At 39.5% G+C, this 12,832-nt stretch overlaps 1 protein-coding gene across 1 annotated transcript in view; it reads left to right on the forward strand.

The window, feature by feature from the left end:
• IFTAP (intraflagellar transport associated protein) overlaps positions 1-3,234 on the forward strand; it is a 62,313-nt gene extending 59,079 nt beyond the window's left edge. Inside the window, exon 7 of the mRNA XM_076344385.1 lies at positions 1,516-3,234. Coding sequence (XP_076200500.1) covers positions 1,516-1,608 — 93 coding nt within the window. The 3' untranslated portion in view covers positions 1,609-3,234. The remainder of the gene's footprint in view (positions 1-1,515) is intronic.
• The last annotated feature ends 9,598 nt before the right edge of the window (positions 3,235-12,832 follow it).

A 12,832-nucleotide genomic window follows, 5' to 3' on the forward strand; every position in this document is an offset into this window, starting at 1 on the left:
AGAAAGACAGCATTTTTAGAAAAAAAAAAGACTGATCTATTTAAGTTCTTGAATTTTCCACTTAGGATCATTAATTCCTAACTCAAGTTGTGCCCCACGAGAACAACAGACCAATAAGAGACTCCCAAGTGTGCTGCTAGCTGACTGACTCTCTTAAGAGACTAATGGATGATGTGTAGGGTTTAAGGGAAGGCTAACAAAGGGAGGGAAGAAAAGTCACTAACTAAAAAGTTTTTTTCTCTTGGACAAGAAGGATTAAACGGATGAGAGCAAATACGTGATTCAGTTTGGGAAATCGGATTAGAAGACCAGTGCGGGGCTTGCTGAGTATCACGTAAGAGTTCCAAAATGCTCCAGGCACTGTTTCCCAGTACCTAAGTCCACAATAAAAAAATATTTTGTTGGGGAGAAATTACTCAGTAACCCTTAATTTTTTTCTTACTTCTCTAAAATAACACGAAAAGGAGGGTAACTGTGTTGACACCGTAAAACCAATTCTCAGTGCAGAACACATGGTGGCAATGTTGCACCACTGCTGAACGACTGTCGCGTGACACTTACCAAGCCAATATTCATTTACTGAGCAATAAATAGGTAGATGCAGTAGAGTGCTGCTCTACCCAGGGAATATTATACTTGTACATGGTAGCACTGATTTTGTTTTCTATTAAAATAGGGAGTAAGGTATAGGAAAAATACTTTTTTTCCTTTCTTTTTACCACTCTTGCATTATTTGCATGCATCCTAAGCACTGATACAGTTTATGTTTTGCAGAAATAATGTAGCTGGTATTGGAAAAAGATATGACTAATTAGTTTCATTCCACAAAACCAAATACACCTGCCTTAGAGGAGCACTTAGGATAATAAAAACCTCTACCCATCACACACACAGAGAAATAATCAGGAACTGTGAAGGTTTCTCCCTCTCAAAAGAAAGCTTTACTGTTCAAACAAGCTACTCCCTTTCAAGAAGATCTCTAGCCTAAATACAAGCTTCTGTAAACGTCTACAAAGAATTAGTGGCATTGCAGAAGAACTTAGCAGAAAGTTTCGGGCGCACGTAAGGGTGAGTTTCTGGGTTCAGCAGCAGTGGACGGCTCTCAGCACAAAACCCCTCGGAGCTGGGGTGGTTTGGCTGAACCCTTCAGGTGATCACTGCAGCAGAGCAGCCAAGGGTTCATGCACCTGTGGCTTTCTTCTCTGTTCAGCGTGACAGGGGGGCCCTTCACAGGCAAACCGAGTAGGAGAGAACTTACACTACAAAGACAACAGTGACTGCCGAGTATTTCAGGTCTCTGGGGATGTTGTCTTTCATATTTGTCCTGCTTTTGGTGTGCTGTTGCAGCTCCACCAGCTCGGTTCCCAAGCCACGGTCTTCCCTGGTTTTTCCTCTGCCTTTGCCAAGCTCTGCACCCCGGCAGACAAATCCTTCTCTGTGCCTCTGTCACAGCTCAGCTGATTTCCATTTCACCAACACAAAATTAATGAGTTTGTTTTTCCTTCTGTTTTTCAGCCTCTTAGGCCTAGACATGTTATCAGCCGCTGCCGGGTTATTCCGATCTTCCTTAGCTCTAAAGAGTCTGGATTCAACTCTAGATCTTGGTGACAGGAGCAGTGCACTCAGCAGGTATCCCCAAACTACCCTCCACAGCACTGCCTTACTCTCTGAGTGGGAGAGGCCTAGGGGAATATCAAAGCTGTAAGGGCTGAAGATGTGTTCTTACAGTGCAAGAAGGAAAATGCAGTTTTCTTCCAGCTGACAAGCAATGCCGTGCTGTCTTTGTTCCTATCTCCCCATTCTACCAGACACAAATGTGAAATAAAAAAAAAAAAAAAATCCCAAAGTGTGAGAGCAAGAACTCCAAGTAAGCCACACTCAACCAACTGTTTAGATTCATGCTTGGGAGATCAGTACTTTCAAACTGGTTAGTATAGGTTGATTTTTGTGAGCAACACATACCCACCAGGCCAGCAAAAAATAAATATTAGGAATTAAACAAGTATTTGGATCGTGTTGCTGTTAAGGTTGCTGTAAATAAAAGCCGGCTAAAACCACTAAAAATGTGTTGAAGTAATTGATACAGCAATAGCAGGGAAGTTAAGTGAGGTTTTTTCAATGCATAAAGTCCTCTTTAGGTGTACATTTCCAGAATGAAGATCAAAAGCCCTACAATTCCATGTCTTTATTGATTCACAGGAGGCATAGCTTAAGTGGTAGTAGAAAAAATCGGAATGGAAATTTGCCAACAACTGCTAATCAGGAGTTTGGTATTTCGGTAGTTCCTACCTCTCCCTGTGTCCAACAGCCAAGACTGAGGCCTTCAAAAATGTATTGAGGGAGGAAATGTAAGTGCTATACAATTCTTTTTTAGGTGCATAACATAGCCCATATGTTGTGATTATTATTAGGTGCATAACATAACCCATATATTATGATAATTTTTTCTACTGTCAGTAATTTTTAACAAGAGAAATGAATAAGAACAAATGGCCAAAGTAATGAATTTTCTTGAAATGTGTTGTTCTTGAGCAATTCAGCTGGAACTGTAGAGATCCCACTTCAATCCCTGCACATGAGCCAGAAGACCTGCCTCCCATACCACTGTCTCCTTGGGGCAGACTGACACAGTTACTAATCTTTCAGTCCTATTGCCCACCCTAAGAGCAGCCTCTCTGTGTGGCTGGTGAAGCTCCCCCCAAGTTGCCATCTTCCCTGCCTCAGAAATGCAATGATAGCTCCCATACCCCTTCAGCCAGTGCTTTTTTCTTTCACTGCTCCCTATTCAGCCTCTGCCAAGTGCCCGCTTGCCCAACACCTCTGTCAATAGTGCATCGGGATTGTACTATTTTGTGTGATTTTCTGCACTCTTTGCTTTACAGGCCACACTGCTGGAGATTAACAGTCTGGATGAGTTTCATTAGAGCCCTTGGCCCAGCTGCCTACAGTCACAAGGCAAAGAAATGCACCACCCTGTATGCCTAAGTGATTTGGTTTATCTGCATCTTTCTGGTTTTATTTTAAACCTGAGCTTGAACTGACAAGAAACAAACTCAAACACTACTAGTAAGAAAATGATAAATCCCTTTTGTAAAAATTATCATCTGTGAAGGGCAGAGAAATAGCTAAGCTAAACATTTGTAATTTAGAAACAAGGACATTAAGAAGATCCATTCCAAAACACACATCTTAAAAAAAAATTCCTGCTGGCTTTTGCTTGTTTTCTCCCCCCTCCCCCCCAGTAAAGTATTAGTTCGCAAGTCTCAAACAAGTGCTAAAAACCCAAACATTTATCAGTTGCTCTATTATTGCTTAGGATAAAAAAGTTATGCTTTTGGCACTTTGTATTAATGGCACGATTATCTTCTGCAGCATCTTCTGCCAATCTTTTTTAAAGGACAGTATGAGTGTCATTTTTGTAGTTGAGGCATTAAGTCCCCAGGATGCCTAGCAAGGCCTCCTTGGTGTGCAGATTTATTTCCACTGAGCAGCTAGAATTATTTCAGCGAGGGAAAAATACTGAAGAGAAATACAGTAGCTATAGATAGTAAAGGCAGACGCTGTAGAGTACTGATTGAGGGCTAGAAAGTTACAGAGATTGTGATGTTTGACACTCATCACTACTTCACAGCTGATGTACCTTTACTCTCCTACCCTGATAATATTTTATTTGGTCAAGGTTTGGTGGCAACAAACAACAAAATCCATAGTACATCATATATTTTCTCTTCCGTGGGAACGACAAGGGAAAAAGTGTGAACTTCACATACAGATGCTGAATTAACAATCCTGTTTTCATGAAGTACATAGAAAGGATTTATTGGGTGGGTTTCAGATGTAATATAAGCTCTTTCGGAGGCAGAGGGCGAGATTCCTCATTCACTTCTGCAACTGTGGATGGAATAAAACATGAGTAGTTCAGACAGGACCATGGAAACGCAATTGCCCAGCCTGCCTTGCAACTAAAATCAGTTTGTTCTCATATGAAGTGACACAGGCTAGAAAATGGCTAATGGAGAGAATGGTTCTGCTATCCTGATTATCTTACTCTTTTTTCTTCTCTACTACCCTGCAATCACTGGGCAATCTGTTTTGTAGCAAACACCATTTGAGGTTGCGTTGTCTTTGGGTCACTTCCTTTTCATGCTTTATTACATCTCAGTGGAAGCTGCTTGCTTGGGGTGCTCTGGGCATCTGCAGCAGTAGAAGAGAGCTCCTGCAAGATGCTTAAAATATATTCCAAAATTTTCCACGCTTTTCTGTGACAGATGTTTTGTCCAATCATATCAATCTATCGTCTTGAAAATTAGTTCCTATTAAAAAAAATGCAGACCTCATTTTCCCCCCTTTTCTTTACTTCAAATATCTGTTCTAGTGAACAGATTCTAGTGAACAGTGAATTGAGGTCAGAGTAGTGGACCAGCAGTAGCGTGCGTTAATTTTTACCCCTTCCATAAAGGTGTTATCTTTCTGTTCCCAGTCATATAATATTTTCCAAATTGAAAATTTATTAAAAATCCTTATTACTCAGCTTGTGACTCAATCTATTGGGTTTCTTGCAGTTCTGGGATGAAGTGTATCTGGTTCACTTTATTGAGATCACTGGAGGTTTGCTTCTTCCCCAGAAGCCGTTATTCTACTTTTGAGATCCTCAGTTCCATTAGCAATCATGCTTTTGCCCTCATGTTCAACATTGTTGTTGCTACTGAAAACAAAGATTGGGTTTTAGTTTGTGGGCTATAAATAGAGTGGTTTTGATCTCCCTGCCATACTCCTTGCCCGCTGCATGATGATCCCATTTCTTCTTTCATTAATATCTGTGATACAAAATGGATGTGTCTGCTAATAAAATTTACTGGTGGCAATGCTGCGAAGTGCTTTCAACATAGAAAAGGGCCAGAACACCACTCAGGGGGCAATGGTTTCCCTTGAGAATAGAAGCAACATGAATTAGATGAAATTCAGTAATATAAAGTGAAAAGAAATTCGTGTGAGGAGGGATTTGCCAATAACCAGCCCTCCTGCGAACTCACCAGACTTCCATAAGAAGAGTGGGAAGGGGACTTTGACATTATCAATGGAACAGAAATTCAGCCCATCTTCAAGTCCAATCTTCTATCCTGACCCTTTAAAATGTAGGCTTCCTTAGCAAATAACTTCTTGGACAATAACAAGGAATTAGTGTATTTTTTTCCCCATGATATGATAAAAGCAGATGTCCATTCATTTAGTTTATTACTGTCTCGTCGGTGTCTTTGCAATAGAAGATTTTTGCTGTTCCGAACATTTGAAAGACAGAGTGAAAGAAAAGTCTATTGTCTAAGCTTTTGCTTTCTTTAAATGTTATCCCTGAAGGTGCATGTATTTGCTTGAAAATAATTGCAAATGTCACAATTCTGATTTCAGCTTATGTGTCATCTGACTTTCAGGGATAAGGGCACTTAAGTTGCTAGTAAAGCCCAGCCTAGAAATACTCTGGCCTTTTCAGTTCCTAAAACATATTTCATAAGCAGCATTTCCCTTCTAGCCTGCAGCAACAAGATTTGACATTTATATATTGCCCCACACATACATCACATAATGTTCCCAGATCCTTTATGATTAACTGATGTAATTGACTTCTGAGATAGAAAGAATTTTATGTGGGAGAATCCACAGAATAAAACAAAGTTTTGATTTTATTCCAAAGTTGAACTAAGAAAAGGAGGAAATAGATCTTTCCTGAGGACAGCCATTCCTTCAGGGAAGCAAGCATAAGAAAAGCCACTGCATCAATGCTGGTGAGAAGCAAGGGCATGCCAAATTTATCCCACACATAGGCAGTGTATCGGATCAATGCATCAGAGAGAATGCAGGAAAATACAGAACAGACATCAAGGAAGTCACAGCAGATAAGTAGCATTCTCCAACTTTGCAGCAAGTCTTCTGCCCTCAGGAAGGACTGGCTAGCACTTATTTTTTTGGACTAAACTTTCACTGCTCAAGTATTAAGCTTACTGGTATCATTCCATGACACATCTGTCTAAATACACCTGCCTTGTACCTGGATTTACTCCTGGTGTTAAAAAAAAAGACTTGAAAATATACAGTGGATGTAAACATCACCAAACTTGCACCTGAAATTGCAGAGCAGGGGGTCTCGCATGACATTCTTTTACTACCTGATGCATTGAGTGGGGATTTTTACTGTTACTAGGAAAATCCCACAATTAAAGCATTGAGCACCACTCCTAACAAACATTTGTAATTTGCTTTGAAACCACCTGAGCACCTCTAGGCTCACAACTGCAGATTTCTGCAAGAGCTATATTCATTCAACAATATTTTTGTGGGAATTCAACAAAATGGGAAACAGCAACAGCAACCTTCAGACAGCAGTGTAAGCGTAACACACACGAAGTCAGACGGAAGAGTACTCATTTGAACATTAGGAATATTTCAGATCTCATTGCAACTATGATGAGAAGAAAAGGCTTTTGTTGGTGTCCTGTCTTTGCTTGCAACTCTTGCCTTTTACCACCTGGATAAAAAACTATCAGGATGAATATAATTTTCCATTTGCTTGATGATGAAAGGGTGTCAAATTAGTCAGACTGATAGGAAAATGGCTTTTGTTGATTTATTTATTTTTTCCATTGGAACACGGTGTGATTCTAGAAAATTTATCTTCCCGATGAGGACAAACCGTGAGATCCCACAACTCCAGAGGGATGATCAGTGACGCTGGCGTTGTTTGTATGCAGGGAGTGGTGCGCTGTGCCTCCTATTTGAAGAGTTGAGGAAGTCTATCTAACCTTTCTCACTGCATATATTAAGAGCTCCTCATTTTGTTTCATATTGCAGCAACCGATTGCAAGGAATGACAGACACTGTGCAAACCCCCAGCTAGTTAGTTTTTCACTATAGAACTGAGCTTCAGCAAAGGGAAATAAATAAGAATACTTCAAGACCTAAAGAAACCTGTTGTTCTTGTGTTAATAAAAGAAAATTGAACAAAGGAAGGAATAAGACAGAGAAGATTAAGTGACTCCTTATCTCGTAGCAGTGACATTTTCTTATCCTTCTTAGAATTCTTGGCCAGCTCTAGGAGTTGTGTTAGTAAACTTGTATATTAAAATTCAAACTGCTTGCTGAACTTTAAAGTATTTTCCCTAGTGCCCATTAGATTAAAAAGAAATCTTCATTATTTCTCTATTTGTGAATGGCTTCCTTCTGTCAATGTTATTTTGTGGGTCACCAGTAGCTGATGCATTGCTTTACCTTTATTTAGAATGGTTAGAAATACAGAGTGATACATACTCTGAAGTAAGTAATAATTTATGACAAGGTGTGCAATATGCAAAATGTCATATAGTTTGCAGAGATTAATGCATGAGCCAAGTGCAAGTACATTAACTTAACCAACTATCTGGAAAGCAAGCTTAATGAAAGAGGGAAATTAATGCAACATAGGAAGAAAAAGGCATTGTAGTGACAGAAAACTGTATATAGCATATGTATTTAATATAGGGACCTCTGTGAATGAATAGCTCATCTCTGAGTTCAAGTACACAGATACTTGTCTCTGTAGGGGCGGTCATGTAATTCCGAGTGGGCCAGTTATGCCTGACAATCAAAAACTGAGCACTGGAGGCTGAGTTTAGCAAACCTTAATCTGTTCCAGGATGTCACACGTCAAGGTATAGCATTTCAAAGCGTGTTTCTACAACATTTTAAAGCAAATATCCATGTCTCATTCTGCTAAGTCCCATTTCTGCAATACAGATCAGTAGAAAAGGTAAGACAACTCAGTGTCTTCAAGTCTGTGCATTTCTAATGAATTGCTGCATGTTGAGATCTTTGGGAAAGATCTGCTTATACCCTCAGGCACACACATAAAACCATGACTGCAAATTTTTTGAATATGTATCTGTGGTCCATCCTGAAGTCAGCTTCAAAAGACTCTAGGTTTCTTGGTTACACTCTAAACCTGGCATATTTTCTGTGATAATACCAGAATTTACACTGTAAAGCTCTTGACCTTCAAGTCAGGCGTTTTCCCTGAAGTCTTCTGTGTTGACACTACTCGCCTTACTATTGACTATGATGGGCTCACACTAATTTCAGCCTTTACAGACACCAGTAAGCTGAGGCTTAATGAAGGCCATCAGAATCTCAAAAACCCCATCATCAGAAACGCAGACCTGTCACCTTACTCTTTCTTCCTATAGCACTTGACACTGTTTTCCCCCCAGTACTTCTGGCCTCAAGTGCTTGTTAGGCTACAGAAGAAGCCAGTCTGTATTTCAGTAACTTTTCATGGTTGCAGGCCCACGACACCCAGACTTTTATATGAAAGCAGCAGAGACATAAAAGAAAGTGAGTTTGAAGAAACAGGTTTAGAGAGAAGCATCCATTTTGGTTGATGCCCTTCTTCCATCCTACAAGCTGTGGCAGTCCCTCCCTGTGCACCTCGTGGGCTCTGCCGGGATGGTTTCTGAAGCTCATTACAAATTGCCATAGGTGATAAAGATGACTAGCTATGTATTTACTCCTGCATTGTGGGCTACAGTGTGAAATGTAAGAGCTCTTCAATATATAGAAAGTCCAACTAGATGATTGAATGGGCCTTTCTAGCACCATGAATCTCTGTCTATAGATATATAACCATTAGGATCCTGTTTTCTGTAGACTGCATCATTAAATTTATGGGACTTGGCAGTCTGCAGAGGTAGCTGCCATTCTGTGAGACAGAACAGATGCTGCCTGCTACACTGAAACGCACAATACCTTGTTCTGAAAGTCTTTGTGGTTCATATTAATCTAAAATAAATCAAATATATTGAAAACATACCCTAACTTTAGGGGCAAGGACAAATATAACATAATGCTGTTTGACTGACTTCTCTCCCTTTGGAATTTGGAGCAGAAATCATAAAACTGTAACCATCAGAAATCAAGATTTCCTCCCATGTTATTTTGTCTTTGCTTATAGTTTTATTTCCACAGTTGCTATTTGGAATGAAATCTTATACTTAGCCATTCAGATACAGTCTCTCTTGGCAGGTAATGTTCTCAGAAACCCCTTATGGTAAAGACTATCACAATGGCTGTGATAATATTAAGACACTGTTAACTTGAATATGCAAAAGTAAAAGTATTAAATCTTACTAATCACCAATACAGTGATTATCCATGTTTCAGGACAATACAGTTTTAAACTTTTGTATGCACAATTTAAAAAAAAAAGACACTAAGGAAAGGAAATATTTCCGATTTTAATTCCTGATTTTAACTGACAATAAATAGAACTGCTGACAAAAGGAACTATTTTTCCATATCACTAGCAGAAGAGTGGGTGTTATATATGGAATAGAAAAAGTGTATATAGACTGGAAATTGTATGTTTTTAGCAAAACATACCTTGGAAACCATTAACTGCAGTTATTTATTTCTCAGTCACTAAAAATAAGTGTGGTCTGCATTTTAACTAGCTTATTCATAATTTCCCTAAATAGTTTCTTGGTTAATATGGTAAAAGAAAGAAGACGTTCTAGTTCCTTTTTTATCTTTTCAAACCACATGTCTATAGCATGCATTTAATTTTGAAACTATATAGTAAAAAGCTTTTTTTGTGTGTGTAGGCATGACTGAAAAATGGTGAGAAATAAGAAAAACACGTGAAAAAAGCCATGTCTTCTGCTCTGCCTTTGCTTCAGGGACTTAGATGACATTGGTAAGGAACGATAGCTGCTAAACTGGCTTGCATGTGGATGAACAAGAACAAAAGTCACCTTGGCTAATGTCAAACAGTGGGTCTGAAGTTTATAATCAGCCCATTTCTGGGCCCAAGATTCAGGGAAGTCCCTTCAATGAAAGTAATTTACAGATTTTTTTCTCCCCACATGAGTTAAAGAATTCCACATATCCTGCACTCACAGCTGTCACTAAGCTAATGTATCTCAAAAGTTTGTGTGCATATTAGAGAAAAAGATAGGCCATATTCCTCTTAAATACGCTGTAAAGGCTGCCTTTTGCCTCACTGTTATAAAATTCATTAATTGGCTTTTTCTTAACAATGTGTTCTCTCCTGCCTTTTGTTGTGTACACTGGCTGTTTTGATTGTATCTAATCATAATTTTCAAGCATTGTTCAAGCCACGAGGGAGAAACTGTACTGACAATAGTGCTAAGCATTGTTTGCTTCTGGCAATCTGGAGAGATTTGTTGGTTCATTTCTTTTCCCCACAGTAACCTCATGATATCCATGCTGCCTGATAGTTCTCAAAAGAAAAGCATTAAAAAATACCTACTTTTTAACTTTAACTAGAGCCTGTTTATGTTATTATTTCTTTTTGTATGCTACTTCTTGGAATAACTCTTAAACTGGCTTTAAACTCTTTTCAGTTGTTATTGTTTATATTTAGGATATAGAAGGCTGTTCAAGAAATCTACTCCTGAATCCCACCGGGAAAAAATATAAAGTGAATTAAGCCATATATATTTAATGGATCAAAATCCATAAAATATCTTTTATTAATATACGTCTATTGATATTCCGTTTGTCATTCCGTTTTGTCAAACAAACTTGGCACACTGAATCCTGTCGCTTTTAATTATACTGCATTATTACGCTCACTATGCTTGTTTTTGAGGTTTGCCTCGAGGACTCTCCCAAAACGAGACTCGCTGCCCAGCGGGAGAGCCTGCCTGCTGGTGCAGCCCAAGGGCGTGCTCTTGATCAGGGCTCTCTGCTGCCCTGTGGCTGGGCTCTCCTGGCAGCGTGGCCACAGCTGCGCATGCCTGGCCGGGCAGGCTGCTGCACATGTGACCGTGGCAATGGAAGGTAAAGCAGTGAGCTGTGCATCCATGAATCACAGCTGCTCGGAAACTGCTCTAAGGCAGCAGTGCTCCTGTCTCAAGGCACAGTCATTGTAGTCCAGCTGGGGCCAGCCTCTCTTGTGAAGAACACCGTAAATGTAACATTGGGCTGTAGGCAGGGCAGAAGGAGAAGAAAGGAGGAGACTCAAATGGGGGGAAGGACTCAAAAGGAGGAATGGGGCCTCACTCTGCAGCATCACGCTTCCAGTGTCTTGCTCCAAATCACTGTGGTGGAACCACTTGGTCCTTTTAAGGAGGGCAAACCCTCCTGAGACCACTTGGACAAGGTTTGCTGAGGGGACCCCATCCTATTTTGTTTGCATGGCTTTCAGTTTTTCTAGTGGCTTACAAATACCCAAAGGCCTTATATTCAGCCTCAGGGGATGGGCTGTTTCCTTTGCGCTCTCTTGGCGCACGGTGCTGGATGATCTCCACGGTGTGCGAAGGGGACAGAGAGCCATCTGGATCAAGTAGCTACTCTCGTAACAAGGCTACAGGGATGTACAAATGAACCCAACTATGTATTAGATCAGTATCTGCTTTCATGAAATAAGACAGAGCTTAACAGGTGCAATTTAAAGACCAATTAGACGTTTCTACTTGGTAAGTTTTGGAACAGCCTCTAGGTTTGGTTGTATAGTTACATGTTTTTGGTATCCATTTCCTTCTTAACATTAGATGTGAAATTAGATGTCATTCACAGAGGTGAGGTTAACAATGAGCAAAAGTGCTATTTTCTTTTATCTTCTACTCAGTAAAGGTACTGTGATTTTTCCTAATTTAATTGACCAATATAGCTTTATTAATTCTGTGATTTTCTGATATGTAAGCTTTTCATCTCATTATGTTTAACTATGTCCATTATAAACTGAATCAGCATCCACAATAGCATCATTGCACACTAGGCCTGCGTAGTATTTATTCCACAATTTGTGGCTCATGTGAATTTTGAGATGTAGTTATCCACCAGTTCTTTCTGTGTCTTGAGGAATGATAATGAAAAATACTGAAAGTAAACTTTATTTCATGAATTTTATTTCAATTATCTCTATTTTGTCTGCTAAGAAAAAGGAAAACCTCTTCAGGTAAATATTTTATCACTTGATGAATCGCTTCAATTGCCTTAAAATCAATCCTTGAGAGATAACTATATACCTCACTCCCTTTTGTTTCTGTTCAAATATATCCAGAGTACCAATACTGTCTGTATTCCTTCCACTTAGCTTCATAACTTTTCTTTCATGTCATTTATCTTATAGGCAGAAATTGAGTCATATTCCTTTACTATTTTGAATAGTTCTTGGATTGATTTTGAAGGGATTGAAATATCCCATAAAGCAGGATCCACATAAAAAGGAAATTTTATGAATGACATTTCCTGTTTTTATTGCCCTTGTTTTTTCTCCTTCTCTCTTAGACTGTCTGTCAATGGTTCTGCTGACATGGCAAAAGTGCTGACAGATACCCCATTGTGGATAGGGCTCAGCATAAATAACTGGGCTGTACATGAAATGTCCCTGCTCCTTCTTTCATCATCTTCCTTCTCTCCAAACAAAAAACTGGAGCAAACCATAGGGAGTCATGTTTCCGAAAGACAGTGTAGATAATAAAGGGAATGATTTTCCACATGGTGAGGCATAAGGAGTATAGGAAGGGGGGGGTGACCTTCCCTACAATCTACAAATTGCAGAAAGAAAGTCAGAGACATAGGGGAGAAATCTTAATCTCAGAAGATCCCCTGGGAAGGATATTTCTGTGGTTATCCTCCACAAGTGGGTGGTGAAACATGTCAATTCACCATCCTTTTTTGCCATAGGATTCTTTCCTCTTTTTGGAGTGAAGCCAGATCTGCAACTAGCTAAAAATCTGCCTCCTCTTAAGAACAACAAAAATCAAATATGGAGGGTCTGCTGTATTCAACAAGTGTTCAAAACATGAAGAAACTCCATGATTGTTGGTAGACAAGACAAGAC

This window comes from Aptenodytes patagonicus, chromosome 7, assembly GCF_965638725.1.
Source record: "Aptenodytes patagonicus chromosome 7, bAptPat1.pri.cur, whole genome shotgun sequence".
NCBI lineage: Eukaryota > Metazoa > Chordata > Aves > Sphenisciformes > Spheniscidae > Aptenodytes > Aptenodytes patagonicus.